This window comes from Choloepus didactylus, chromosome 17 (genome assembly GCF_015220235.1).
Source record: "Choloepus didactylus isolate mChoDid1 chromosome 17, mChoDid1.pri, whole genome shotgun sequence".
NCBI lineage: Eukaryota > Metazoa > Chordata > Mammalia > Pilosa > Megalonychidae > Choloepus > Choloepus didactylus.
This window is the reverse complement of record NC_051323.1, coordinates 6,150,106-6,177,936: the sequence shown is the minus strand read 5'-3', so window position 1 is coordinate 6,177,936 and position 27,831 is coordinate 6,150,106. Positions and strand designations below refer to the sequence as shown.

At 60.0% G+C, this 27,831-nt stretch overlaps 1 protein-coding gene across 1 annotated transcript; it reads left to right on the top strand.

Annotated features, from left to right (window-relative positions):
• Window positions 1-27,593, top strand: ATOH8 (atonal bHLH transcription factor 8). Its single transcript, XM_037807258.1, is given in 4 exon segments — window positions 1-567; window positions 569-1,040; window positions 7,547-7,738; window positions 26,635-27,593. Coding segments are annotated over 4 exon segments (900 nt in total). The 5' UTR covers window positions 1-337; the 3' UTR covers window positions 26,641-27,593.
• Window positions 27,594-27,831: the final 238 nt, after the last annotated feature.

The window sequence follows — 27,831 nt, the reverse complement described above, 5'->3', positions numbered from 1 at the left end:
CTGTTTTGAAAAACGCTTCCTGTTTCTTTAAAGGCGCTCGCGGCTCGGGGCGGCCGGGGCCGGGGAGGCGGCGGCGGGGGCTGCCCGGGCTCCGGGGCGGCGGCGCTGACTGATCTGGCGAAGCGGGCTTCTGTGTAAACTGAGGCTAAACAAACACAGATGGAGCGCAGCGGGCGTGCTCCAGAAATGCTGGCCGCGCCGCCGCGACTTCAGATGACACTCTGAGCGCGCCGGGAACGCACAGCCCGCCGGCTCCGCGGAGCCCGCGCGGCGCAGCTGGCCCCGGGCGAGGGGGAGGAAGGGGAGAGCGGGAGGCGCTGCGGTCCGGCCCCGCGCCATGAAGCACCTCCCGGTCCTCGAGGACGGGCCGTGGAAGACCGTGTGCGTGAAGGAGCTCCACGGCCTCAGGAAGCTCAAGCGCAGAAGCAAGGAGCCGGCGCGGCGCGCCAACGGCTCGCAAACTTTCCGCCTGGACTTGGAAGCGCCCGAGCCCGGCGGCGCCACTGCCGCCGCCACCCCCGGGCTGCGGGAACGGACCCCGCGGCTGCAGCCCGGCCCGGCCCCGGTTGCCAGCGCGCGGGGCGCCGGCCGTTGCCCCAGCGGGGGGCGCGGACCCAGCCGGGGCGCGCGGGGCCACTCGGGCGCCTGACGTCTTGGACACGCGGCCACGGGGCTTCGCCCTGGGCGCAGCGGCTCCGAGACTCCCCACGCCGCCGCCGCCGGTGGCGCCCCAGGACCAGGCCCCCGGGGCGTCCGAGTCGCAGCCTTTCCGGGAGCCCGGCCGGCGGCCCCGCGTCTTGCTGTGCGCGCCCCCCGCGCCCGCCGCGCGCCCCGGGGAAAGTGCCTACTCGTCCATTTCACACGTCATTTACAGTCACCCCCCGGATTCCGCCGCGTCGCCTAGGAAACGGCCCGGCGAAGCCCCCGCCGGCTCCCCCGAGATCAAAGCCCTGCAGCAGACCCGGAGGCTCCTGGCCAACGCCCGCGAGCGGACGCGCGTGCACACCATCAGCGCCGCCTTCGAGGCGCTCAGAAAGCAGGTACCCGCTCCCCGCCGCGCCCCCGCGCTGTGCCGGGGAAAGGTGGGCCGGGGAGGGGGCGGCCGAGGGACCTGGGGGGCGGGGAGGATGTGTGTGTGTGTGTGTGTATGTGTGTGCGCGCGCGCGCGCGGAGCCAGCGGTCCCCGGCCGGCCTGGGTCGGCCCATGGGCCCGGACGGGTTTGGGCATCCCGGAGGCAGAAACCTTTGCCACCACGTCCGGATGCTCTCAGAAAGTGGGGTGAGCGGTCCCCGCCCTGCCGAGCATCTGAGTTCAGCCCTCGTAGTTCACTTTGAGGGCCGCGAGATTTGTCTCCCCGCGTCCCTTGGGTGCGGTGGGAGAGGGGGTACCGGGGATTCTTTCTCCGGAGAAGGGGAGGAGGAACGACCCCATTCCCTCCGGGTATTTGGTCCGGTCGTGGTCTCCGCCGCCACCGGTCGGTCCCGGAGTTGCCAAAATGTAAGGGACTGTTTGGGTCTTGGGAGCCCGCCAGCGCTTCTTCAGCGCCCCCAGCTCCTATTGAGGAAGCCGCGTTCCCTCAGGCCTTCTGGGCTGTGCACCCCTCGCCCTGGCGTCCTTAAGAACTCGGCTAGAAGCCTGCCCCACTTCCCAGGGATTCTGCCCAGGGGACCCACTGGTTGGGGGCCTGGGTTCCCTCTGGGGATTCTTCAGAGCCTAGTTCTGGGGTGGATCAGGGGGTTTCTCAGTGTGGGGCTGGTGGACACTCACCAGAGTGTCCCTCTGTGGGAGTGGGGGGAGAATACTTGCCCCCCAGTTATCCTTGGTGTGGGTGGGCAGTGCCTTCAGAGTCAGAATGGAGATTTCTCAGAGGGAAGGGAGATTTAGGGCAGAGGTGGTAAGTGCTCCCACCCCCAGCCCCCCACGGTGTGGGGAAGGGGTTAGGGATGGGTGCGGTTGGTCTGAGGACTCAGTACTTTTTTTTGCATGTTTTTTGCATGCTGTGCAGCTGACTCGCTGTGTGATTCCGGGAGAGTTACTCCGCCTCTCTGGGCTATAGCCAGCAGCAAGGCAGTTCAGAAAACATAGCTGTCTTTTTAGACCACACTTTCCTCTTCCTCCTGGGTGTGTGTGTTGGGGGGTACTTGTGTCCATCCATGGGAAAGGGAAGGGAATTGAGCCCTCGGGGGACAAGAGGTCCCATGACTTTTGAACCCGTGGTAGAACATTAGGTCAGTGAGGCTGGGTGGCAGGGTCAGGCAGCTGTCACAGACCGGGCTGGGCCACTGCTGGCAGCCACGCCAGCGGGGACCCTGGGCAGTGGGCCCAGTGGTGTGGTCAGTCCCACCCTGGGGCAACGTCTCGGTGTCTGATGCACAGGCCGCCTGCGGGGCATCCTGCCACCTGCTGCCCAGGGTGGAAGGAGGACAGAAGGGCAAAGAGATGCCCCTCCACCTGCTCACCTTGCAGCTAGGGCAGCCATTCCCAGATTGGGGAGGCCATGTGCCCAGAGCCTCATGGCTGGAGAGGGCCAGCAGCTGGGCCTGTCCACCCTTCCAGCTGCCTCTTCCAGTTCCAAGGGAGAGAGAGAATATTCACTGTCCCGAAGGCTCCACTGCATCTCGCTCATCCAATGCTTTTATTTCTTTCAAAAATAACTTCCACCTTGTTTGATCCTAACAACCACCCTGTCGGGGTGGGACTGCCCCATTTTATGGAATGTAAAACTGAGGCCCTGGGAAGGAAGAAGACTTGTCTGAGGTTACTTGGTGGGTTAGGGAAGGTGACAGCCATTTCTGGAACATTCCTTGCAGGCCAAAGTTTTCCCACAGTGCCGTCCCACTCAGCATCCTGGGTCCCCCTAACCGGTGGACATTGGCGGACGATCTGAGATAATTTCATCTGGTCTCCTTCATATCCACTCTTCCAGTGGAGAAGTCCCGTCTGAAAGGGACAAGTCTGGTGTGTCCAAGCAAAAGGCAAACCTGAGTTCTCTCGGTGTATGTGTGCACACACGCAGCTGCACACCCATGGTGCCTCAGACGTGCTCGTGGCAGGCACCTGAGCACACATGCGGACATGTAGCCAACGTAGCCACAGGACACCTGCTCCTGCTGGTTCCCTCCTTGCCCAGTGGGCACCTGCCAGCCAGCTGGGAGGGAAGGAAATGAAGCCAGGGCCCCACTGGACACAAAGCCAGGGGCTGAGGCCACCCCCACCCGAGTACCCATCCCATGGTGAAAGCCTTGTGCCCCTGGAGGAGCCCTTTCTGTGTCTGGGCCCCAGTCTCCCCACCAGTAAAATGCACACATGCCCCTGCTCTTCCCCCAAGAGAGGTGACAGCTTTCCATCCAAAATGGGGGCTCAGCTGATGTGCCCCAGTGCTCAGTTCTGGGACATGGCTTGGGGCTGGGGCCTCGTTCCCCAAGCAGCTTCCTGGGATAGTCAACAGAGCTCTGGGCCCGGTGCAGAGCCGGGCTGTGCATAGTGCCTCGGCTGCATACTTTGTGGGTGGCCGGGTCGCTGTCCCTCTCGGAGCCACAGTTGCTAATGCTACAAAACGTGGATGATGCTTATCTTGTCCATGGATTCTTTGGAAAGAGCAGATGAAGAAAGGAAAGGGGCCGTGGGAGGAATGAAAGTTGCTTGAGCATCTGCCATGGGCTCAGGATGGGGCAAGGCTCTCCATAGATGGAGAAACAAGAACTTGGCACTGTGTATCAGGTGTTTACTTTGTGCCAAGTACAGTATGTGTATTTGTTCGCTTCATGAAATGGATACCGTTATCACACACACACACACACACACACACATTTTGCAGGTGGGGAAACTGAGGTTCCGGGAGCTTGTGTAAATGGGTCTTGTGGATTTTGCCCTGCAGAGCTCTTTGATGTGGCTTTCACGAGACCCCAGTGTGATCAGGGCTGTGTGCCCGCAGCCGGGTCCGGCCCCAGTGTGGGGCTGCTGGGGTTGCTGGGAAAGGCCTCCTGGCGGGACCCCCTGGGTCAGGTCCTCTGGCTCATGGGCCACGTGTCACGTGCAATGGAGGGATGGCAGCGTGGGCAGGCAGAGGCCTGAGGCGGGGGTGGTAAGGAGCCCCAGGCCCCCTTCCCTGCTTCCCTTGGAGTCTCCTCTTCCAGGGAGTCCTCACCCAGTGGGCTCAGTCTGGTGTCCCCAGCCCAGCACCTTCCTCCCTCTCAGACCCCATAGGGCATCAGGGGGCCACAGTGCCCCACCCGGAAGTCCGGGCGCCACAGGCTTGCTTGTGCTGGGGGCTCCATCCAGGTGGGCAACAGGAGCCACTGGGGGCAGCTGCTGGTGGAGCCGCGTGGCACCGGGTGACGTGTCTTCCCTGGGTCTCTTGTTTCTGCCTGGGGAGAGGTGGCCAGTCCTACCCCTCACCACCCTGTGAAGTCCCCCCTCTCCAGACCAGGGGACGGAACCTCAAAGATGGGAAGGCACCTGCCAAGGTTACACAGCTGGCCAGTGCCTGGAATTCAGACTGGTTCTTTCCTCTCCACCCCAGCCTCCCGGAGCCGGGCTCCTAGGCCCCCGGCTGCCTCCGAGCTGGGCTCTTGGGGGTGGGTGGGAGTACACCTGGGGTGGTGAGGGACCTGGAGGGTCGGGAATTGCCCAGGTGAGCTGAGGAGCCACCCTGGGGAAGGGAGGTGGCCCTGGTGGTGGGAGCCGGGAGAGCCCAGTGGCCATGGGCCTTCCTTGGGTGCCAGACGAGCTTCTGGCTCCAGCCAGGTCTTGACTGAGTGACCTGGGGCCTGGGATGTCACCTCTCTGTTTCTTCACCTGCAGATGGGGCGATAACCTTTATTCGGGGGCAGAGTCTACAGGCTAACAGTTACCACTGTGCCAGGTGGACAGGCACTCAGCAGATGGCTTTCTAGTTGCGAGACCAGAGCAGTGGGGCAAAGTGACAAATCTGGAACAAAATGATCCCAGAACTTGGCAGTGGGAGGCTCTATGTTGACCTTGGCCTTGCCCCCAGTGACGTGGGATCCCAATGTGCAGAGATCTCCCAAGATCCCGGCTTCCCGCTGGCTGGGAGGCCCAGCTGTTAGGGAGCCAATGGCTCAAACAACTGGGGGATTGAAGGGAACCCCCCAGCCTGGGCCCTGCAGAAGACAGTGCTGGGGGCTGGTGACTCAGAGCCATGCCCGGCCCCGGAACGCCAGCAGGCAGACACTCTCTCCCTGGGGGTGTGGAGGAGACGGGTGCTGGGCTGAACCCCCGATGTCTCCTCCACTGCCCCAGGACTTCTGGGAACCTTTGGGTCCTGCCGTCCTTGTTTATTTGTTCAGACTGATAACGCGGCATGGAGCAGAGCAGGGAGGAGGGCAGGGTTCCTTGTTCTGCTAGCTTTCCTTGGATGGGTTGGGAGCTGTGGCCAGGGCTGGGAGAGGGAGGTGGGAAGGGGGAATGCACGGGCGTTGCTTTCTTCTCTGTCACCGCCCTCCTCCTCTCTCCCTGGGCTCCCTGTCCCTGGGGAGGGTGACTCCTTGGCTGCTGGAGGACTTAAAAAGGCCCCCAGGGCTGGGGGTGAGAGGCCAGCTGTCCTGGCTCCAGCTACACTTCACCTGCGTCTTCACCTCCCCGGATCCCCTCTTTGGGGGCCTTCTGCAGCCCCGACTGTAACACTTACACTGACCTGTATTGAGCCTGACTCTGGGCAGTGCAGACATCCTCTGATTTAATCCTCACCACCCCGGAGGCCGGTCCATGTGTCAATACAGTGAGGAACCCGGGGCCTTGGAGCTGGGAAGGGCTAGAGGCGGAAGTTGAAGCCAGGTGACCAGCAGGAGGTCATGCTTCCGCTCTGCCATTTGGCCCCTCTTGTGGGGTGCTAAGTTTTCATCCTTAGAGAGAGGAAAGGTTTTTGGACCCGGTTCAGAACAATCTGGCATCCACTGGTGAGTATGGAGGGAGATCATTCATCCATCCATCCATCCATCCATCCATGAAGTCACTCATTCTCCCATTCATCAAACCCATCCAGGAACTGTTCTGGGCAGGCCTGTGCTGGGCACAGCTTACAGGGGGACTGACTGTTCATGGAGACCCAGTAGCCGGTGTTAGGGACTAATGGGTGCTGTTAGGGCACTGCTAAGGGCGGGCAGCCAGCCTGGCTTAGGGAGGGAGAGGGAGGTCCGGGAAGCTCCTGGACAAAGCGAGCTGGAAAGAGAGGTCAAAGTGGACGATGCGTTTGGGGTCCCCTGTGTGAGCTTTATCCGCATGCTTTGCATGGTGTGTCTCACGTCAGCACTGTTTCTAATTTGGGTTGGGTGATCCTTTGGGGGGGACCATCCTGTGCATTGCTGGATGTTTAGCAGCACCCCTGGCCTCCACCCACCAGATGCCAGCAGCCCCTCTCGCCACCCTTTCCTCCCGGTGGTGACCACCCAGGAATGTCTCCGGACGGGGCCACCTGCCCCCTGGGAGACTGAACTGCCCCTGGAGGAGACCCACTGGCCTGCAGCCATGTCTGGCACCCAGGGGCCTGAGCAGTAAACCTTCATGAAATCGGTGTGCCCTGCGCGTTGTGCTCTCCAGCGGTGTGGGATGGATACTGCTTGCAGATCTTAGGGAGTCAGAGGGAGAAGGTAATTGGGGGCCTTGGTTGGCTGGGTGAAGGGGACCCACTCAGCCATTTAGGGGGGTGATGAGCATCACAGTGGCAGTAGCTCAGTTTTGCTATAATGTTTCTGTGTTACAACACGGACCTCTGCTCTGGGCTCATTTTTGGCTCGTGCGGCACAAACGCTGGCGGACAACGTTAAAAAATCAGAGGCACCATCGTGTCACCCTGTACCAGTCCCTGTGCTGTTAGCGAGAGTCTAGTTGGGGCTGGGTTGCTGACAAACATGTCAGATCTGGTTGGGTCTGTAAGTATTTATCATGCACCAATATGTGTAGCACCCCAGGTGCAGAGAACACATAGAAAAGAAAAGAGAAAGACAAGGACGGGGGGAGGGAGGGAAGGAAGGTGGGAGAGAAGAGAAGGAAAGAAGGAGGCAAGAAAACCGACAGCTGAGCCCGGGAACTTTGCTTCCTGCGTGTCTGAGCCCCGTGATCGCCCCTGTTAGGACAGCATGATTTCATTCCCAAGTGTAAGTCCTCCGAGGGCGGGAATTGAATTATTGTTTCTTATTGGATCCCCAAGTGCCCAGCGAAACAAGTGCTGATGAATGAAAGCATGGAAATGCAGTCTCTACTTCTATAGAAAATGCTCCTCCGGGAGGGTAGAAATTCACCGAGCTCGGATACAGACTTGCTCACTGGCACACCAAAGGGAAATGCGGGTGCTTGCCCCAGAGTCTGCAAGTGGGTGGCAGTGTGTGTGTAAACAGCGGGTGCTGAGAGCAAATGATGCAAGCAGATCAAGGCCCCTGATCGCCTTCCCTGGCTGCGCCCCCGGCTCAGGGGTCCCCTCCCCAGCGGTGCGGGTGCGGGAGACACCATGAGCCGCCCCTGCCCTGCCTGGCCAGGGCGCCGGGGACCCCGCAGCCCCTCCTGATGCCTTCTCACCCCCCTCCCCAGGTGCCCTGCTACTCGTACGGGCAGAAGCTGTCCAAGCTGGCCATCCTGAGGATCGCCTGTAACTACATCCTGTCCCTGGCGCGGCTGGCGGACCTCGACTACAGCGCCGACCGCAGCAACCTCAGCTTCTCCGAGTGCGTGCAGCGCTGCACCCGCACCCTGCAGGCCGAGGGGCGTGCCAAGAAGCGCAAGGTAGGGCCGGCCCCTCGCGCAGCAGCCCCCGGCAGGAGAACGGGGAGGCAGCGATGGGACCCCCAGGATGCCAAAGGGGCCGGAGAGACCAGCCTCTTGGAGGTGTGCTGGGGGACCCCCAGCTTCGAGGCTCCTGGAATTGCATTATGGATGTGACCTTGTGCTGGTGCTTGGGCTGCTGGGTGACCTCAGACTGGTCACTCAGGGTCTCTGGGCCCGGGTTTGCTTATTCCCCAAATGAGGGGGAGGGTTTATTGCTGAAGCCACTTCTGGCCTTACGTGGTTTGCAGCCAAACTCCCCACCTGGCCCCTGACTGTTAGATGTCATGTCAGGAGGAGACCCCCTGGGCGAGTGACAGCCCACAAGGGCCCAGGGCCAGGTTTTGGGAATTCGACTCATCCTGAGGGTTTTCTGCGTGTCCGAGCAGGTGATACTCACACATTTGTTCATGGATTCTGGAGGGTTTTATCAAGCCCCCGACATATGCCCAGTGTCCTGGGCAGGGGTCCACGGATGACAAACAGAGGGTCCCAGTGGTCCTCAGACAGCTCATAGCATGGCTGGAGAGACCCTCCCGCAGGACATAAGGGTGGGGCAGCGTGACAGGGGGGTCCCGCAGGCCTGGGTCAGGGCACTGGGCCACCTGCCAGGGCCGGGGTGGGGACTGACCGTGCCTGCCCGGGGGAGTTTGAACGGGCATCTTGGGTAACTGGTGCCAGGGCCGGACCAGCAGGGCCACTGGGAGGCCACCAGGCAGGTGGAGCAGGACGACTGGCTTCCGAGAAAGCAGGAACAGCTGTTCAGAGCCGGGTGTGCTTGGGGAAGTACATGATGGTGACGGGGAAGGTGTGGGGCCCACCTGTGGTTCTGCAGATGGCAGGTGCCTGGCAGTGCTGAGACGTTTATCCCCAGCCTCGGGACCTCTGTTTACACGAGCCTGGAGGGAGAGGGATGGAGGGCGGGAGCTGGGCTACCTCGGTGAGGTGGACGGAGGCGGTGGGAGATGCCAGTTCCCCTGGGCATGCAGGGTGGTTTGCTGGGGGAAGCTGGCATGACTCTGGGTGTCCTCCAGCCATCCCTTCCTGGGCTCCCCAGCTTTCCCGGAGGCCCCTGGGGCGAGCTGGGGAGGCCTCCGTGGATTCCCGGGTCCTGCGTCACTACCAGCCACGCCGCAGCTGCCGTGGCCGCACGGTGCATTCCTGGGAGTGATTTAACGTGGACCGATCAGATGAGTGCGCGAGGGAGGATGCGCCCCTGGTGCTCTGGGGCAGCTTTCCTCTGGAAAGTGACGTGCACAAATTTAGGGATGATGGATGGCTCCATGCGGCTGTTTGTAAACTCGCAGTGAACTCCCTTCCCCTGCCTCCGCCGGCTGCGGAGTTGTGGACGGGCAGGGTGGACCTGGGCGCCACTTTCTGCATCTCAACCCCGTCCCTCTCCCCCCCTGCCCCCATGGAAGGCAGCAGGGCTGAAGCCCTCTCCTTTGCCCAGTTCCTTAACTGGAGCAGACGGTGTCCTGGGCTGGGGAGGGGCGTGGAGGCCTGGGGAACGAAGAGAGAAAGGGGAGTGGGGTGAAGGCACACAGCAGAGACAAGCTTTCCGCTGCCCCTAAGATCACTTCCAATTTTCTGCATCAGAAGATGTCTTAGAGGCCAGCGGGCAGGTTGTGGTGGAAAGTGTCACCTCCAGGTTCCAGCCACCAGCTGTGTCATCTTGCACCACTCTCGTAATCTCTCTGAGCCTCCCTCCATTTTCCCATCTGTACAATGGGCATGGCGGAAACACCTGTCTCCTGGGAATGGAACCCAGTGTCTGGCCTAAGAGACGTATGTCCCCAGTGCCCCTCTGTCGTCCTCCTTGCCTGGCCCACCATCAGGGTAATGAGTCCTAAATGCCAGCACTCGGACCTTGAGGCCTGGGGGACGTGGGGTCTCATCTGTCAGTGCCCCGTGTCCTTCGTGGATTCACGGACTCATACCACACCTGCAGTGATGTGTTGCCCCTGTCAAGAAGCTTGGGACATGCCAGCTGACACTGGGGACCCGAGGGTGTCAGTTGAGCCCTTCTCAGCCCTCATTTGCTCACTGACCCCCCCTTTCTGTCTGTGTGCCCCCCTCTGGCCCCTCGGACACCCCGAGTTAGTCTGGGGGATGTCCTGCTCTGCACATTGGAGGGGCTGGGCCCCAAAAGGGTGGGGACCTGGAGCCCCAGGGAGAGCGCTTCCCCACCCCACCCCCCTGGGGGCCCCTTGCCCTTCCCTTCTGCTTGGGAGCTTGAGGTGCCCCGCACGGGGGACACAGCTTTAGGCCTTGTAGTGGGAACCTCACCAGCTTTATTTTCCTCCTCTCGTGGCCTCCCTGCCTGGGACTCTGGGGATGCACCTCCATTTACCGAGATTCTATTTGGGGAGCCAAACCCCAGAAAAATTAGACGCACAAATAGGATCTCCTCGTTTACAGGGCCATGTCTATGAAAAGGCTTATGGAGCTGTAACGGTGAATCACACCTTCTTGTGCGTTTGTGGCAAGAAGTGACTGAGGACATTCCCTGCCCCTAGGGCTCGGCCTGGCCACCCCACAGCCTGGCACCCAGGCAGGGCCCTGGGGGAGCCTCGGAACTCAGGGCAGATGCTGGGGGGAAGAGCCCCTCCCAACGCAAGCCCCCGGCCATCAGGTGCCACCAGGACGCGGTGGGCGGGAGGGCTGGTTCTCGGGCAGCTCAGGGCCAGGGGTGGGAGGAGGGAGAGATCTAGAACCTTCCCTCCCCGAGGTCTGCTCTGCCCTTCCTGGGCCAAGAGGCCCCGCCCCGGGGGTCTCGGTTACCTGGTCTGGCACGGCCACCCCACTGATGTCCTGTTTGGAATGCCCCGGGAGGGGACACCTGGGCCCGGCTGGGCCTGGATGACATCGTGACTGGCAGCTTCTCGGCGGCACCCCATCCGCCTGACTTCAGGCACTTGGGGGTGGCTGGGGGTCCCTCGCCGTTCTCCCCTGCACGTGAGGTGGGCCCCTCAGGCCTGCTGGCTTCCCAGCCCCCTCCTCCCTCTGCCCCACCGCAGTGGTGGAAGCCAGTTCATCACCAGGGGCGTGGGGGAGGGGGATGGCGTCATGTCCCTCCTCCTGGCAGCTCGGGTGCGTTTGACGGGGGCTCTGGGGGCTCCGGGCTTGAGGCTGAAGGAGTAACTGATGTGTGTCTGGGCTGCAGGTGGAGGGACAATAGTCTGGGGGCTGTGAGGACCATGGGCAGTTGTCTGCTCCAGCCACTCCAGTGCCCCCCGGGGCTCTGGGCCGGGGCGTAAGGGACCCGAGGCCAAACCTCCAAGGTGACCAGCGGCGACTGGAGCTGCCCGTCGGGGAAGGTGCCCCAGAGTTACCGTGTCCCCAAGGTCGGGCACCCCCCTCTCAGGATGCCTGCTCGGGCAGTTGAACTCCGGGCCCTTTGAGACCTTTCCCAGCTCTGAGGAGCCTCGCTGTTCTAGGGGACAAGGGTGGGGACTGGGGACCCCCATCCCCTCCACCAGCGAGTCTTCTCCCCCGGGCCTCACGGGATTTTGAGGGTTCAGAGCCCCAGTACTGCAGGGAATCCCGAGTGAGGCCACCAGCCGAGACAGGCGGGGAGTGGAAGGGCCCTGGGGGGTCAGTCCTGGTGGAGATGATGCAAGTCAAGGCCCTGGCTGGGGGCTGCCTCCGCAGCTCCTGTTAGAGCAGCAGCTTCTGGAAGCTTCCGAGGAAGAGGAGGGGGAGCAGGGGGAGGTGGTGGCAGAGTCATCCTTCAACTCCTGGGCAGGGCCAGCCTGGGGGACCCCTTTCCCGCCATCCGGGACCCCCCGTCAGTGAGTTGAGCCGTCGTGTGATAATAATAACATAGTCGCCACCGGCATCAGTGGTGTACTTGAACCCTCGGTGATGAAGCGGCCAGCGTGGCGGAGCCCTGGAGCTGTCGATGGAGCTGGAGGAGTTGTTTGAGCTGCGGCAGCTCAGGCACATCTGTGTTCCCCCTTTTCTCTGCTGCTTTGGGGGAGGTGTGGCTTTTCTTGGGCCTGGCTCGTCTGAGGGGGGCCTGAGCCCTCTCGGGAAGAGCGTCTGGGGTGCAGACTTCTGTAGCTTCGGTGCTGGGGGCAAGCAAGGGGGCACATTTGGTTTGGGGTGAGGGTAGGGGCCGGTGGGAGCAGACGGTGTCCCCAGGGGCCCCTTTCTGTCTGGGTGGCTGAGCCCAGCCTCGGGGAGAACCCGGGGACACTGGGTGTTCCCGTGGACCGTCCCCCGAGCCCCAGGGCATGTGAGACGGGGTCCCCAGACGTCCCACCATCCCAGCCCTGTCTCCCACCTGCCGGGTCATCCACGGGGCCTCGGCCACCACTTTGCCAAGGCGGGTTGTCGGAGGTTTCCAGGGTCTGGCTCTCCGGGTCTGCCCCACCATGGGCCCTCTTTCCACCCACACAACCGACCCCTGGGTTACACTGACATCCCCCTGCCCATCTCGGGCACAGATTGGGAAGTTCAGGCTCTTCTCATGTGCTCGCGGAGGTGTCGGGACCCAGTGCAGGCGCCAAGGACACCGGTGATCCCTGGTCACTCACGGAGCGAGTGTCACACCCTCTGATGGCACTTTCGGGGGGTCTCCTTGTCAGTCCTCATGCCCTCGGACGGATGAAGGAGCTGGGGCCCCGGGGGCTCGAGGGACTTGCCCGGAGTCCCCAAGCCAGACAGAGGGGTGCCGGGGCCGCTGCCGCCTCCCAGAGGGAAGTGGGGCCCGTGGGGGTGTCCGTCCCGTCCAGATCCCCCGGGCCAGGCTTCCGCAGCCCACAGCCACCTCTGCTGGGAAGAAGGGGGAGGGCGAGTGGGAAACCACCGCCCAAGCCCCTGCGAGTCATAAAAGTGGAGGCAGTTTATTTTTCCAGGCGTTCCAGTTCTATAGACGCTTGTCGCCAGCTGTTTGCTCTGACACAGAGCGTTCTCTCAGCTGCTGTTTCTCCTCTTGCATTTGGCACCGACGGCCCACGAGTCTGGCAGGGGCTGGGGCCTCACAGGTGACGGCAGAGCCGCTGGCCCCGGGTGCCGAACGCCGTCCTCGGATGTTCCACGGGGGGTCCCGAGGCCGGGCGGGTGCTGCGTCCCCTTCTCCCTCACACCCTCTCCACCTCCTTCTCCCCACGCTCTTTCGGATTGCTCCCCAACCTGCACGCACTCACAAACACTCGCCCCTGTCCTCGCCCTCCCTGTGCAGATGGGCACTCAGGGTCTCAGGCCACGTGAGAAAGAGCTGACCATTCATGCCCGGAAAGTCAGAGAGACCCTTCGGAGAGGTCTCGAGCCCCTCTTTGAGCCAGGATTCCCCTCTGGAAACCCCCGCCAGAGGCTCTGTGACCCTTGGCCTGGGACGCTGGGGAAGGGGGTCGTGTCATTCTGTTAAGTCGAGAGAACCCTTCAGTTGTTTTCATTTTTCCGAGGTGCTGTCATTTAATTTTAAGGCACACGAAAGCATGCCAGGGACACCCTTGGCAAAACCGTGAACTGAGTGAGGTATAGAGCTTTGGAGCCAGGGACCTGGGTTTAAGTCCTGTGCTGGCACTTCCAGCTGTGTGACCTTGGGTGTGTTGGTCAACCTCTCTGATCCTGGTTTTCCCATCTGTGAAGTGAGAGCACATATACCTTCCTTGCCTGGGTGGATTAAACAAAGATTAATCAAGAAAGGATTAAACAAGAGCCTGTGTAAGAAAGGGCTGGCATTTTCTCATTCTCTTAGTGAGCGCCAGAAAATAAATCTCATGGATTTACAGCTTGAAAGGTAACAAATCAATATGGAAGCCCAGGAAGGAGCGTCTTGGGAAAGAGCAGTGTCCGGGAGAGAGGCAGGGCTGGCTGCAGGGCGGATGACGAGCAGTACTGAGGGGTCTCCTCTCTCTCCAGCCCTGTGCCCCCCCACCTCATCCTGCACCCTTAAAATGGGGCCTGCCTGCCGCCCACCCAGAAATCCATATCGTGCATAGTGTTTGGTTGTCTCCGGTTGTTGTGCTAATAAAACAGACTGTTATTACCCCTACCCCTTGTTCCACTAGCCCCACAGGTCATTATCAGGCCCCCCATTCTGCAGGAGGGGAAACTGAGGCCAGGAGAAGGGCAGCGACTTGCCCGAGGCCACATGGCTAGGAAGCGGCGGTGCTCAGTTTTGAGCCCAGGTCTCTCTGGTTCCAAACTCTGGGCTCTCCTACCCCGGCAGATGGCCAGGGTCCGAGCTGCCCGCTCCCCAAAGCTGGCGCCCTGCCAGGGGGGCGGTGAGGGGGTGCTGCCGTGCCCGGAGCGTGCGGTCTTATGTAAGCAGCCCGGCAGCCACACGCGGGGACTGCAGCGAGCCCGCTGCCCGCTGGTGGTGGCAAGGGCTGGGGAGGCCCGGGAGGGTGGTCGCCAGCCCCGGGCACCCCCCGGCACCGCGCTGCCACCGAGGCCTGACACCGGGTCGAGCCGCTTGGCCGCAGCTGGCTGCAGCTGGGAGCCCGCCTGGTTCCCATTCAGAAGCTGTGGTTTTGATTAGCTGCTCCGCCAGGCGGGCCTGGGGTGGGGGTGGGTCCCTGGGAGCTCCACGGGAACACAGGGTCCCCCGCCCGGCCGCCGCCACCCCCCGCCCCCTCCCGGCAGTCCCAGACTCCAGATGTTCTGGGCGCTCGCTGGGAAGGCCTGCTGGCGCCACGGAGGGCAGAGGGCAGGGAGAGCACGCGCGCTGGAAGCCCAGGCACTCAGCCACCGCGGGCTTGGCAGCCCGCCCAGCCCTCCGCTGGCACATTCCCCAGCTCTCCCCGGCCATCTGTTCCCAGAAAGCCCTTGCAGGACTCAGGAGCCAACAGCGCGAGCAGCTGGTTTGGAGGCAGCGGGGAAAACCGTGCAAAAGGTCCTTTGTGAGAGAGGAAGCTTGCTGATGAAAATCTCAGGGCTGGATGCCGTAAAAAAGTTGGCGGCTGGAATTCTGGTTTTCTCTCCACTTTTTGTCTGTGGTTTGCATCCCCCCGTCACCCTCCCGGCACACACACCCCCATGCTTGTTTTCTTGCAGTGTTGTTTCTTCCTCCTAACACTCATCCTGATTTTTCTTCCCCCTTCGAGGTGCCTGAGGCCACCTAATTATTCTCCCTGACGCCGCTGAACTTTCTTTTTTATTTATTTTTAAAGCTGTTAAAAATTGGGGGTGGTTGGAAATGAATTTTTTGCAGGAAACCTTGGCTGGGAGAGGGCGTGGGGTGGCTGGGGCTCAGGACACATGTCATTTATGCCCCGCACCCCAAAGAAACCCCGGGCTAAGGGAGTGGGAGGCTAAGCGGTAACGGGGAGACCCCATCAGCCCCCACAAGAGCCACGCGGAGACAGTTTGGGAGCCCACGCAACGTCAGTCAACACCCCCGCGCCGGGGCCTGCAGCTGACAGCAGTGTGACCGGTGGCCTTTTTTAAGAACCAGCCACTGCCGCCCAAGCCTTCTGGGCCTGGAATTTGGGCACCTCCTGGGAGTGGTCATGGGGAGGCTGGTTCCAGGCCTGGGGCCATGGGGGCAGGGCTGGGGGCCCCCCACGTGCCAGGTGGTGGGATGTGACAGAGGTGGGGTGGGGGTACAAGTCAGGGGCAGGGAACAGGGCTTGCCCCTTCCTTCCTCGAGCCCCCGTGCCCCTTTCCTGCAGCCGCCTCCCCCATTTCCATCAGACCCAGAAGCCCCGGCAGCCCCTCCGCCCCAGCAGTGGGAAAGGCCTGTCACCAGCCTGCCATGGGTGACCAGCTTTCCCCAGCCCCATGGGCCCAGCACTCTGGGGGGGCGTTTTTGTCTTTTGTCTGCCCTTCGTTCCTCTCCCCCCGCCTTGCCTGTTCTCTTCCCACGTGGGGCTGGAGAGACAGCAGTTCAGCTGGGAGGACTAAATATTTATGTTTATCTCCACAAGAGGGTTGCGCAGGTCACCATCTGCAGGGACTTTGGGAGCAGGTGTGTGGATCTGGGCTCCCGACAGCCCAGGGTGGCCTCAGCTCTGCCCACAAGGGCTGCGTGGCCTTGGCCAGGTGTCCGGACCTCCCCAGGCCTGTTCAGTTACCTGCAAACGGCCCAGCCTGCACTGGGCTGTCCGGGGGCTCCCAGGACTAAAGGCTGTGAAATTGTTTTGCAGACTCCACCTGCCCCTCATGTCTCCTGCCTGGGAAGTGGGTCTTTGGGGGAGAGGGGGTGAAGGTGAGGAGGCCCTGGGGAGGGAGGCTGGCCCCAGGTGAGGCTGCAGCTTGGGGCCTAGGACCCCTGGACCAGAACTGCTTCCTCGGCCCGAGTGCTCCAGAGGACAAGGTGGGGGGCGGACAGGGCTGTCTCCCAACCAGGGTGGCCAGGCCTCACTTTCCAGCTTCCCAGCCGTGAGCCCCGGCATCCACGTGCATGCAAGGCTGCAGACAGGCCCCAGTGCCCCACATGCCCCCAGTGCGTCAGCCCTTTCTGGAGAGCTGGCACTAGGGGAAAGAGCAAACCCCTGACTTCCTTGAGCTCCTCGGCACAGACGTTTCTCGGGGGCACAGTAGGTGGCCATTCCCCCTTTCCAGGCCCTCTTGCTCTTTGCCCAGGACCCAGTTCCCCCAGCCACCTGGGGCCCGGTCCAGCTGCCCAGCTGCCCCCCGGCTCAGACACCCCCACCCCCACCCCACCCCGAGCTCCTTCCAGCAGCTCTGCTGTAAGCCGGCTCTGCCTGCCTCGCTGCCTTGCTCAGCACACCACCGGGCCCCCACAGGGCATCTGCCGTCACCCCCCACCACTCCCCCCCAGTGATCTGGCCCCAGCTGGTCACTCCTAGACCAAAGGGGCTATTTTTGGCCTCTGTGCTCACGCTGTCCCACCTGCCCGGAGTGCCCTTCTCTCCAGTCAGCCTGGCCAGCTCCTGCTCCCTCTGGAAGGCTTGATTCCTCCTGGAAGCCCTCCATGACTGCCACCCTATAGCCTCCTTTTCATGGCCCCCCTAGCACAGCAGCTTCCTGGCCCTTACACACTGTGATGTGTATCATCTCCTTCAAGAACGCGTTGTACGCTGTAAACAAAGATATCAAGGGTTGTATTGTGTGATACGCCATTATGTGATATGCTTCATTTTATTGTGCTGCATTATATTATATTTTTAGGTGATATATTACATGACATTGCATTGCATTTGTTACATTATGCAGTGTTTGCTTAGTTCCCAGCTCTCTAGCTAGATTGTGAGCCTTTTCATCTTTGTGTCCCAGCTCTGGCATGGAGTAGATCCTCAAATGATGACATGCCATCCCTTCAACACAAATCCACACAACCGGGCTGAATATTCCTGTGCTGAAGGCGAGGACTCTGGGGAGGGACAAATGAGGGGCCCCAGGAACCAGCTGGGAAAATGGCCCCAGGGCTCCCCCAGGTCCCTGTGTGAGGACACTTGTGCCCTTGTTCCCTTCAATCAGCAGAGAAAGCTCTGAGTTTCAAATAACTGAAAACACTTGGGCCATGGCTTAAACTAACAGGGGCTCATGTTTCTCACAGCTAAGAAGGCTGAAGGGAGGTGGCTGTGCCCTTGGCTCCAGAGCTCAGTGAGCTCAGGGCTCCAGGCTGCGTCTGGTCTTTGCCTCATGGTTGCATAGTGGCTGCTGTGGAGCCAGCACCTCATCTTCACTCTGCATCCAAGAGCAGGTTGGGGGGCCATGCTGGAAAGAGCATTTTTTCCCATCAGGGCAGTCAATCAGGCCCAGACACCCCTCCCTTCCCTGAAAGAAGGGCAATCCATTTCAGCCTGAGAAAAAATCCCAGGAGGTTGATCCTGATTTGCGGTAATCTGGTTTTCTCCCTTCAGGCCATACAAGGGGACTAGCCAGCGTCATAACGTTAAACACAGGCTCAGATCCCTGCTTGTACGAGTCTGTCCACCCCATGAAGTGGGTGCCAGGAGTCCCATTTTCACTTGATGCCACCAGGGTTCAGAGGACTAGGTGACGGGGCCAGGCCACTAGTGACTTCAGACCTCTGCCCAGCACTCTACAGTTTACAGCGCCTGCTCACGTCCACTGTTCACTCGAATCCTACGCCAGCCTCACAGGTTTCCACTGTTGACCATGCGGGCTTGGTGGGGAGGCCGGGACCCAGAGGGAGGTCACCTCAAGTGGCTCAGTGGGCCAGGGGGCCCAGCCCCGTGGTGCGTGTGCCCCCGAATGCACACCTTCGCTGTGGTTCCCCTTCGCTCCCCAAAGAGGAGGTGTGTGCTTCCAGGGTTGATGGGGCCGCTTGGGGCCTGGGGGCGGGAGACACAGGTCCAAGTCCCCGCCTGCCCACTCCAGGGCTTTGTAACCTCCGGCATTTGCCTTCTCCGTGCTTTGCTTTCATCTTGAAGGGCTGAAGATGTCCATAATTGAGGAAACAATGGCTGTGAAGGGGCTTTGCTCACTGTAAGTGCTGCAGAGTGGATGGCAGTTACAGGTGCACCCTGCTGGCCCAGGGAGGTGGGCAGAGGGTCCCACAAGTCTCCTGTATCTCCAGGTGACCAGACAATGGGTACCAGACTGGGGCAGCCCATCCAGGACTGGGTCCCAGTGTCGGGAAGACTTTGCCTGCTTGTGTGCACGGGTGCATGTGTGCACGTGTGCATGCCTGGCCAGGTGTCAGAATCAGATGGAGGCCTCCCGCACGATGGGCCGATTTCCTGACTTGGTAGGAAAGGGGTGCACCCTGGGAGGTGGCTGGTGGCCTTTGAGGGTCTCCAAACTTGCTCCCCACCACAGGGTCAGGAGCCCTTAGAGATGGCCCTCCACCAGCAGGGTGGGACGGGCACGGTGTGGGGACGAGTGATCGGCCCCGGAGAGCGAGTGGCTTGCAGCCCCCCTGGAAGACCAAGATGAGGCTTTGTGGAGAAAGCAGGGAGGGCCCTGCACATTGATTCAAGGATCCATATTTCTGAGGGTTTACTGCATGCCACCCACTGCTCTGGGTGCCGGGGTCCCATCGGAGAACGAGACAAAGGGTCGCCTACTTGGAGCGTAGAGCTAAATTGTGTTTCATGAAGGCCACGTGGAAAAACTCACGGGAGAGCCCCGTTGGGACTTTCTGCAGGGCTTGCTCTTGACTTTCAAGCTTGGCTCTCTGGAGTTGCAGATCAGAGCAGCCGAGCAGAAATGACGCGTTAGAACGAGGAGGCTGGCACCCAGAATAAGGTGCAGCTCCCGGAATCTCAGCCAGCGCCCAAGCAGTGTGGGAAGGAACAGCAGAACAAGCCAGAGCAAAGCCAGAGGCACACACACACAAAAAGCCGAGAGGTATGGGGGCTGGTTAGCGAAGGGTCCCGGGTCCTCCAAGTCTGAGGGGCCTCAGCATGTCACTTAGACTCGTGGGTCAGCCTTGAGTTGTCAAGACCATGACATCCGGCTGAGGATGCAGGGAGGGCCATGAATTGCCGCAAAATGACCTGTCAACGCTGTTTTGGCAGGGAAGCCACGAGGCTTCCTTTTTCTAAGGAAGTTCGCTTCTGCCCAGAGCTCGTTCTTCCGGGATGTAAGCCTCATCTGCTTTATTTATGGCTGTGAACCCGAGTGGAGCTGGGCAGGGACTAAACCCTCAGTATTTGTCAAATGAATGAATGAATGAATGACAGCATGAGAAAACACAGTGTTTTCACTTGTCCTCGAATCGCCAACTGGCATGTCTTCTGTGCCTAGTGCCACGCAAAGAGCTGGAGATGCAGTTCCTGTCTGGAGGAGCTGGTGGGTGACTGGGAGATCCACCCACACTCAGAGGTGCCCTGAAACGTGGCTGCCCAGCACCCAGGGCTTGGTGTTGCAGCTGCCTTGTTCTTTAATCCTCACGATCACCTGATACAGCAGATTGCTGCTGTTAACCATTTTATAGGTGGAAAAATGAAGGCACAGAGAGGCCAAGTAACTTTCTCAAGGTCACAAAGCAGAGTGGGGAAGTCAGGATCCAAATGGAGGCTGTCTGATGCTGCAGCCAGGCCCATTGAAGCACTGGGCTGTACTGGCCACTGGTGGGGCGTGAGTGTGCACGGTGTGTGTGTGTGTAATGTGGTGTGAAAAAACTCGCTTTTCTTACCAGTCTTGATCTCTCCCTTGTTTAGTGGACGCCACTTCCATGGTGTCATGGGCAGGCAGGGAGTAAAGGGCCCTGGGAAGAGATGTCCCCAGCCCTGCCTGGGTCCCAGAGTCTCCAGCGAGGAGGGGCTTAGGAACGATGGGAAGAGCTGGCTCAAGTGCTTTGCATGGGACACGTGCTGTTTTTGCTGAAATGGTTTGGTTATTATTTGGGCTGCTTGGTGGGTGGGTGCAGGGGCTCCTGGCTTCTCTTGGCCACCCCCTTGTGGCCCCCACTGAAATCTCCACCCTGGACCCTCTCTGGGGCGTAAACTGGCTTGTCTGGGGGATGCCCTGTTGCCCCCCGCCATCACTGCGCAGTATGGAGTGGGGAGGGTCTGCGAGACGCAGCCGAGCGATGGCTGGCAGTGACCAGCTCAGAGGAGGCCGGTCTGACCCGATGGGGGTCCCTCGACCCCATGGATGGAGGTGGGGGTGGGGGTCCCAAGACAGGGCCCACTAGGCAGCTCCCAGGTGGCAGGGCCCTCCTCACCTGGCTGGCCCCGGTCTGTTCCCACCCCAGCCTGGGTGCCCCGTGCAGCCAGGGGGGGAGGTCTCAGGCTCCTTGAGCTGCTGGGAACGGTGAGCAGCAAAGGAGAGTCGCAGGCTGGCGTCAGGGGCAGGGAAGCGGGTGGGAAACTGCAGGCAGCCGGGCCTCAGGCCTGGGCCAGCTCCAGCTCGCAGTGACTCTGAGCCCTGGGTCGGGATGGGGGCAGGGGTTAGCGAGACAGATAGACTGGTGGGTGTGGAGAGACAAACAGAGAGGGGAGGCCAAGGGAGAGTTGGCTCAGAGACACCCAGACAGAGCTCGCAGAGAGACACGGAGGGAGCGGCCGCCAGAGAGCCCGGCGCCAAGAAGGCGTCAGCACGGCGGGGGCCTCAGTCTCCCTGGCGGTCCCCTGCGGGCCTGGTGGGCTGCCCGGCCTCCCGCGGCCAGCTGCTCTGCCTCGGGCTCCAGGGGACACAGGCGGAATTTCCTTAGAAGCAGGGAAGCTGGTGGCTGGACGGACGGACGATGTGGGGACCTGCTGGCCCTGTTTGGCCAGTGAAATCTCCAAGGACTCCGGGGTGTGAGGGGTCTGGCCCACTCCAACAGTCTAGCCCACTCTGCAAAACAGAAGCAATGGTGCCATCTCATAGGGACCAAGGAGCGCGGCATGATGCTGGGGTGGCAGTGGTGGCCAGCACGGATTTAGGAGCTCCTGCTGCCAGGCCCTGGAGAGACAGGAATGCCGAAGACGACGTGGTGCCTTCCCCCAGAAACTCGTGGTGGGGGTGGATGTCTGAGGTGGGCGAGGGGCCGACGGCTGCCACACGACAACAAACTTGGGGCACAGAGAGAGGTGGAAGGAGTCGGAATTTCCCCCAGCATGGCAGAGGCGAGAGCTGGATGGGGGGCAGGAGTGACCCCCAGGTGAGGACAGTGCGGGCCACGTGGTCAGCCCGGTGTCCCCGAGTGCCAGCTCTGCCAGGGGCACCCGACCTTGGGAGGGGTCCCCAAGTGACCTGCTGGCCACCTCACAGGGGTCATTGCTCACCAGCAGGAAAGTTCTGGATGTCATTAACCGACTTGGAGGTTTGGACGCATCCAGCTGCCTCTGTAAAAGAAGGACTTGACCTCCCGGACCCCCCGTGCCCCCGACAGACCCTGCCCTGAGAGAGCTTGGTGAGCTGGGGGCTGGCGAGGCAGGGTGCCCCCCGTCCATCTCATTTGTCATCCTCACTGCCGAGCAGCTCCTATCACCCCAGAAAAGAGTGGAGGGAACTGGCAGCGTTTGCCAGCAGGACTGGTTTTCAGCTCTTCCTGGGGATTGACAGAAAGCCGCCCTAGCGCAAGGAGGGGGTAACGCCAGTGCCCGTCGCAGAGCTGGTGCTTTGTCGGAGCTCAGAAGCTCTCTGTGGAATAAACGGATCTTTCTCCCAGTTTGTGCCGCTCCCTGTCTCCCCGCAGCAGCTCAGGCCAGAGCCCTGGGATCTCAAGGACTTTCCTGGCCTGGACACACTGATGCTTGGTTCACGCCACGTCCCCGCCCTCGGACAAACGGCAGCCAGCACCGACGGCTCATAAATTTCCTGCCTGTCACCCGTGGCGCCCGGGCAGGCGGGGCCGCTCGGTACCTGCGTCCAGTTCCCTGGGATGTTTGGAGGCCGGAAGCTGGGCCTGTGCTGGTGCCAGAATAACCTCAGCAGAGTCCGGGCCTTGGAGAAGATGCTGCAAAAACAGGTCTGTCCAAGGCAGACAGACCGGCCCGCGGGCTCCAAGGGAAAGTAGCAGCCGGCTTCCCAGGCAGTTCCCACCCCATCTTCTTTGTCAGATGCTGTATATGAACATACATGCCGAGGAAAAGCATAGAGAAAATAGTCACCGAAATGTTATCAGTGGCTTTCTTTGATGCTCTCTCTTCTGTACTTTCTGATTTTTCTATAATTAGGTAATTTTTTAAATTATGCATTTTTTTTTTTTTTAAGAACTGGTTGAAAGCAAATCGGTCAAATTGACAGCTGGTTCAGAAATGCCTGTGTCTGGCTACTTGTTTTTTTGCATTTTCAAGCACCTGTTAGTCCAGCTGCGGACCCTGCTCTTTGTGGGGATGTGATCTAGCCCTCCCCACGTCTGTCCCTACCGGGAGCCAGCTCGATTGATTCTTTGCAGCTGACCTGCAAGGGGAGTTACTATTCCTGCACTCATTTTAGAGATGGTGTGGCAGTTTGAATGTATTATGTCCCCCAGAAAAAGCCGTATTCTGTGATGTAGTCTTGTGGGGCAGACATTTTGGTGCTGATTAGATTTGCTTGGAATGTGCCCCACCCAGCTGTGGGTGATGACTCTGATGAGATGTTCCCATGGAGGCATGGCCCCACCCATTCAGGGTGGGCCTTGGTCGGTGGAGCCATATAAATGAGCTGACTCAAAGAGAAGGAACTCGGTGCAGCTGTGAGTGACATTTTGAAGAGGAGCAAGCTTGCTAGAAAGGAACATCTTGGGAGAAAGCCATTTTGAAACCAGAACTTTGGAGCAGACGCCAGCCACGTGCCTTCCCAGCTAACAGAGGTTTTCCGGACGCCATTGGCCATCCACCAGTGAAGGTACCCGATTACTGATGTGTTACTTGGACACTTTATGGCCTTAAGACTGTAACTGTGTAGCCAAATAAACCCCCTTTTTTATAAAAGCCAATCCGTCTCTGGTGTTTTGCATTCCGCAGCATTAGCAAACTAGAACAGATGGGGAAACTGAGGCTTAGAGAGGGGACAGCCTGTCCAGGGCCCCAGTGTGACCCGAGAGCAGCACTTGGCTGCCAAACCCGGAACCCCTTTCTAACCAGTGCGCCGATGGGCTTAAAAGTGAACGATAAAGTCATGCCTGGTAACGCAGTTCTTGAAAAATGCTTCTCCTATACCACCCCCACCACTTTTCTTTCATATTTTATTTTTAAAATAACATTTGAAATCTGACTGCTCTTTTTAGGACAAACCAATTTTTAAAAAACTCACCAGGCTTTCAACCCCATTGGATGTCTTTTGTCTTCATGTGGAAGGCTGTATCAAAAGTGTTCAAATCCAGAAAGATGTACAATTTTTAAATAGTGAAAAATGGTTAAAAGGATAAAGTGGGCACCATTGACTGAAAATACATTTAAAAGGTAAAATAACTTAGGAGGCACGTATAATTGTTTTTTAAGTGTCCCCAAAGTGATAAAGTTACCCTGCAAACACAGGTGATTGAAAGAGGAAAAAATTGGTTTAACACCAGGCACAAGCTTAGGAAGCAGAGCAGGCATAATTGAATATCAATTAGAAATCAATTAGATCAGTGAGAAATTTTAAAAAACCCAGGAAATGCAGGAAGTGAACAAAAAACCAAAAAGATGCAAGATTGTTCCAGTTCACAAATATGACCAAAAAGGCTGAGCGGTACATTTGAAACAGGAAAAATCTCCCATAGGATTAAAAATATACAGTAAGAGAAAATACCTGTGACTGAAAATCCCTATTGATTTGTTTGGCAAACATTTGTTGAGGCTCTCCCGTGGGTTGGGTGTTGGGCTACAGCAGCGAAAGAAAACAGACCAGGTCCCTGCCCGCAGGGAGCTGACATTCTGACTGCAAACAAGTAGAGAGATTAAAAAGGTGATTGCTGGTTTGCCACACTGACCAAATCACCCCAGGACTCACGTCCCACCGGAGGCCAGAGCTGGTGTGGGGGGTTCTCTCAAGCTGAGTTGCTCACGTGTGACAAGCCCAGTGTGTCACCAGGCATTGCATGAGCAGAGGTTCTGTCGGGGGGCTGTCAGCCCTCGCCCCCATTTGCAATGATGCACTCACAGCCCCTTGTCTCCCATCCCTCAGCCATGGCTGATGGGTCTGGGGGCAGCACCATTTGGCTTCCCCTGCTGTGAGTTTGGGGTTGGGGTGCTGGAAGAAGAGTGGGGGGGATCCGACAGGAAGGCAGCAGGCCCCTGGAAGTGGCTGATGGCTGCTTTTGGCCGGTGCCCAGGGAGAAGGGCCCTGAGTTGTTCCTGCTGAGACTTGCAAGGCCCTGCCTGGCTTTCCCGAGGCCTTTCTCTGGGCCGCTGTGAAATGCCCTTTTGTAGCCTTAAACTAGCGCCCCTTTACTTTAGAGTTGGACTGAGTTTCTATTCCTCACAGGGCAGCCACAATCACATGGGCAAATATGTTTGGAAAACACAGAGTAAATAAAACTGCACGTGTCTCTTTACTGCAGGACTTTTCAGAGCCTTTAACATGCTAATATACTTTCCAGGAGGGGTCCAAGGCTGTGGACCATGGGACACCTCACTTGGCTGGTGGCCTTTTGCCCCTCTGGGGAATTGCTAATCCGCTCACACCCTTTTCTTTGTATAAGAGACAGAATTAAAGCACAGAGAGGGTGGTTGAGTTGCCCAAGGTCACACAGCTGGTTAGTTTCAGAGATGACCCTCTGCTTCCCAGGGTCCTTCCCACCAAGGTGGATGTAAGTCTTCCTTGGAAAGATGGTGCATGAGCTGGGATTCCTGGGCTGAGGTGGGTAGCGGGAAGGCAAGTCCAGCACAGACACCAGGGAAAAAGTGAGGTCAAGCATCCGTGATTCTGAAGGTCAGGCCTTGGCCGGAAACACCCCTCACCCTTGCTCCTGGGTGGGAGCAGTGGCCCCAGCAGGGGGCTTGGGGCTGGGCCCGGGCTGTCTGGCCACCCTCGTGGCGTGTCCGGTGGAGGGTCTCCAGCCGGCCCGGCTTCCACTCCTCTCCCCAAACCGCAGGGCAGATGAAGGAGAAAGGAGCCGACGCAGGCCGTAAAGCACCCCACGGACCACAGCCCCAGTGCCATCCCCCCCGGGTTTCCTTCCCGCCCCTTAATCCTCATCCTCAGACTCGCTAACAAAAAGCAGATTCGTGCCGGGCCGGGCCCGCACGGGGGGCTCCGGGCAGGCGAGCCAGGGCTTCACCACATCAAGGGCTTCGCTCCTCTCACTTTTCCTCCTTCCCCTCCCCAGCCACTGTTCGCTGCAGAAAACGCCCTCCTTGGCCCCCTTGATCCCACTCACACGCCTCGGCCCGGCCTCACACCTTGGCTGCCAGCCACAGGCCGGGGGCTCCCAGGGACTGTGGTTTCCCGGCCCTCCACCCTCGCGGTTTGGCTGCCTCCGGACCCCCAAGCCTCCATGTCAGCGAGGGCCGCCTCCATGTGGCACAACAAACCGGGCTGGTCCAGGTCCCAGGCCCAGGGCTGCCAACTTCTAGCGCTTTCTGCTCTGGGCCTGGGCCCGCTGTCCTGGGAGATGGGAGTACAAGAAAGCATCCCGGCCTGCGGTGGGTGCCGGACACATGTTTTGCTTTGAAGCCGGACATTTAGCTGTTTGTTTGGGGTTGTTGCAAGAATCGCAGAGAACAAGCCTTTGGAAGTGCCCTGGGCGGGACGGGCTGCACAGGGTGAAGGGATGCTTGTTACCCTTTTGTGTGTTCTGGGTGCGCTCGGAGCCCCCTCGCTGGGGCTGCCCTCCCTGGCTCTGACCTCCCTGGCACCCCTCACGACCTTTCTCCATCTGCTGTCCCTTCCTGATAGCGAGTCACACCCTCGGGTCGGTTTTCCCAAGAGCAGCGCCAAGTTCTGCCACAGCGAAGATTGCAGAGGTCAGAGCTGCGAGGCTAAACGTGGTTTCCAAGCTGTAATCCGGAGCACCCTGGGGTATGTCCCCAGCTCCACGTCGGAGGGAACGCAGTGGAGCACTGGGTCTCCCATCTCTGGGTGCCCGCATGGCTCTGAACAGTCCAGAACCATGTATATCTGTTCTCTGAGTCAGGGTTCCACCACTCAGATTTCATTCCTGTTGCTTAAAAGAGAGCCCGAGAGTTACTGGCTGGCATCAGCCATGTCATTTTACCGAAGGGGAAACTGAGGCTCAGGGACTTTAAGTGACTGGCCGTGGCTCCCCCAGCTGGTGACGGACTTGTGCCAGTGAGGGTCAGCCTGTGGCGTTCCGGTGTAGGGCCACTGTCCGAAAAGCACAGGGAGAAGAGCCACGATCCCATGGGGCCGAGCGGCCTGCCAAGGAGCCCCATTTAGCATGGGGTGGCTTAGGTCTGGGGGACGGTGCTGCCATCCCCAGGGGTCCCTGCTATCCACTCCTTTCCCCCAGACCAACAGAAACAAATAGCAGTAGCTCCGAAACACCGGGCTAGACATCTGGGGGCACCTGGGAGGACTAAATGAGGGGATGGGCTGGGGCGCTGGCCCAGGGCCCTGGGAGCTGGGATGAGCAGGGGCTGCCTCTAACCATCGGTCATCTCTTCCAGGAGTGACTGGCCATGGATGACGCCATGCACGCCGCTTCCCCCTTCAGCCTGAGAAGTGAGCTCGCCCAGCCCGGCCCTGCCTCCTTCTCCAGAGTGCCCCCGGACGCTCGGACCACCGCCTCCCAGGGTCGGACACCAGCTCGCCCGCTTCTCCTCCACCCTCCTGCCCTCACCCAGCCTCTCGGCGGCCACTTTACACTTTTCTCTCTGCCTGCTGGTGAGGGGAGGGCAAGCCTTTGCCCGGCTCAGGCCTGGCGTCCACAGTCCGGCTGCAGGAATCCATTGCCAAAGATTCAGCAGATACTGCAGAATGTGGTGATAAATCCCAGTGCCGAAAACTGCACCATCACTTCTTCGGAGGCCCAAGTCCCAACTCCAGCCAAAGACTCATCATGGTTCCATTAGGGACACGTGGAAGGGACGGACGCTTGGTGACGCTTGGAGGCTCCTGAGCCCCTGACTTGGAACTCTCCCTTTCTCTGGGCCCCTGAGCCTTCAGGGGGCTGGGGATGGGAGGCTGGGGGGTCCGGGGCGGAAAGGGGGTGGGGGCCTGAAATCCCTGCCCCCTTCTCTCCCATCCACAGGCTGTCCAGGCCTTCCAGCCACACTTCTCCTTCTCGGGCCCTGAGCACCATGGGAAGGGGGTGTTGGAGGGGGAGAGGAGGTTTTGCCCACCACATCCCCCACGCCAGGGACTTGCTCCCCAGGAAACCTGCCCGAGGACCTCTGCTTCCCCCGCCGGCCCGGCCCCCCACTCCTCGCCAGCGGCCTCCTGGCTGGCAAACAAGATGACGCCCTGCTCGGGGCCGGGGGACGGCGGGAAGGAAGGGGCCAAGATGTGTGTGTGTGTGTGTGGAGGGGCCGCTCCTTCCGAGTGCTTGGAAGGCCAGAGCTTCTCACATCTGTGCTCCACCATCTGCTTCAAATTGAAGTAAAAGCCCCAACGTGTAAAGAAAATACCTGCTTGTGTCGAGTGGACTGTGTGGGTCAGCAGGACTCGGGCAGGTCAGAGGTGCTGGAAGGGATGTGCGGAGGGGACTGGTCTTTGCCTAGAGGTCAGGAGCCCTCGCGAGAAGCGACAAGTGTGTGAGTGTGTGTGATGGCGGGGGGAAGGGAGCAGGGCCAGGGCTGAAGGTCTGCAGGGGGAGCTGGTGGTAGGAAGCCCCTTCCCCTTGCACTGGGGGGGCTCTGGGCCCC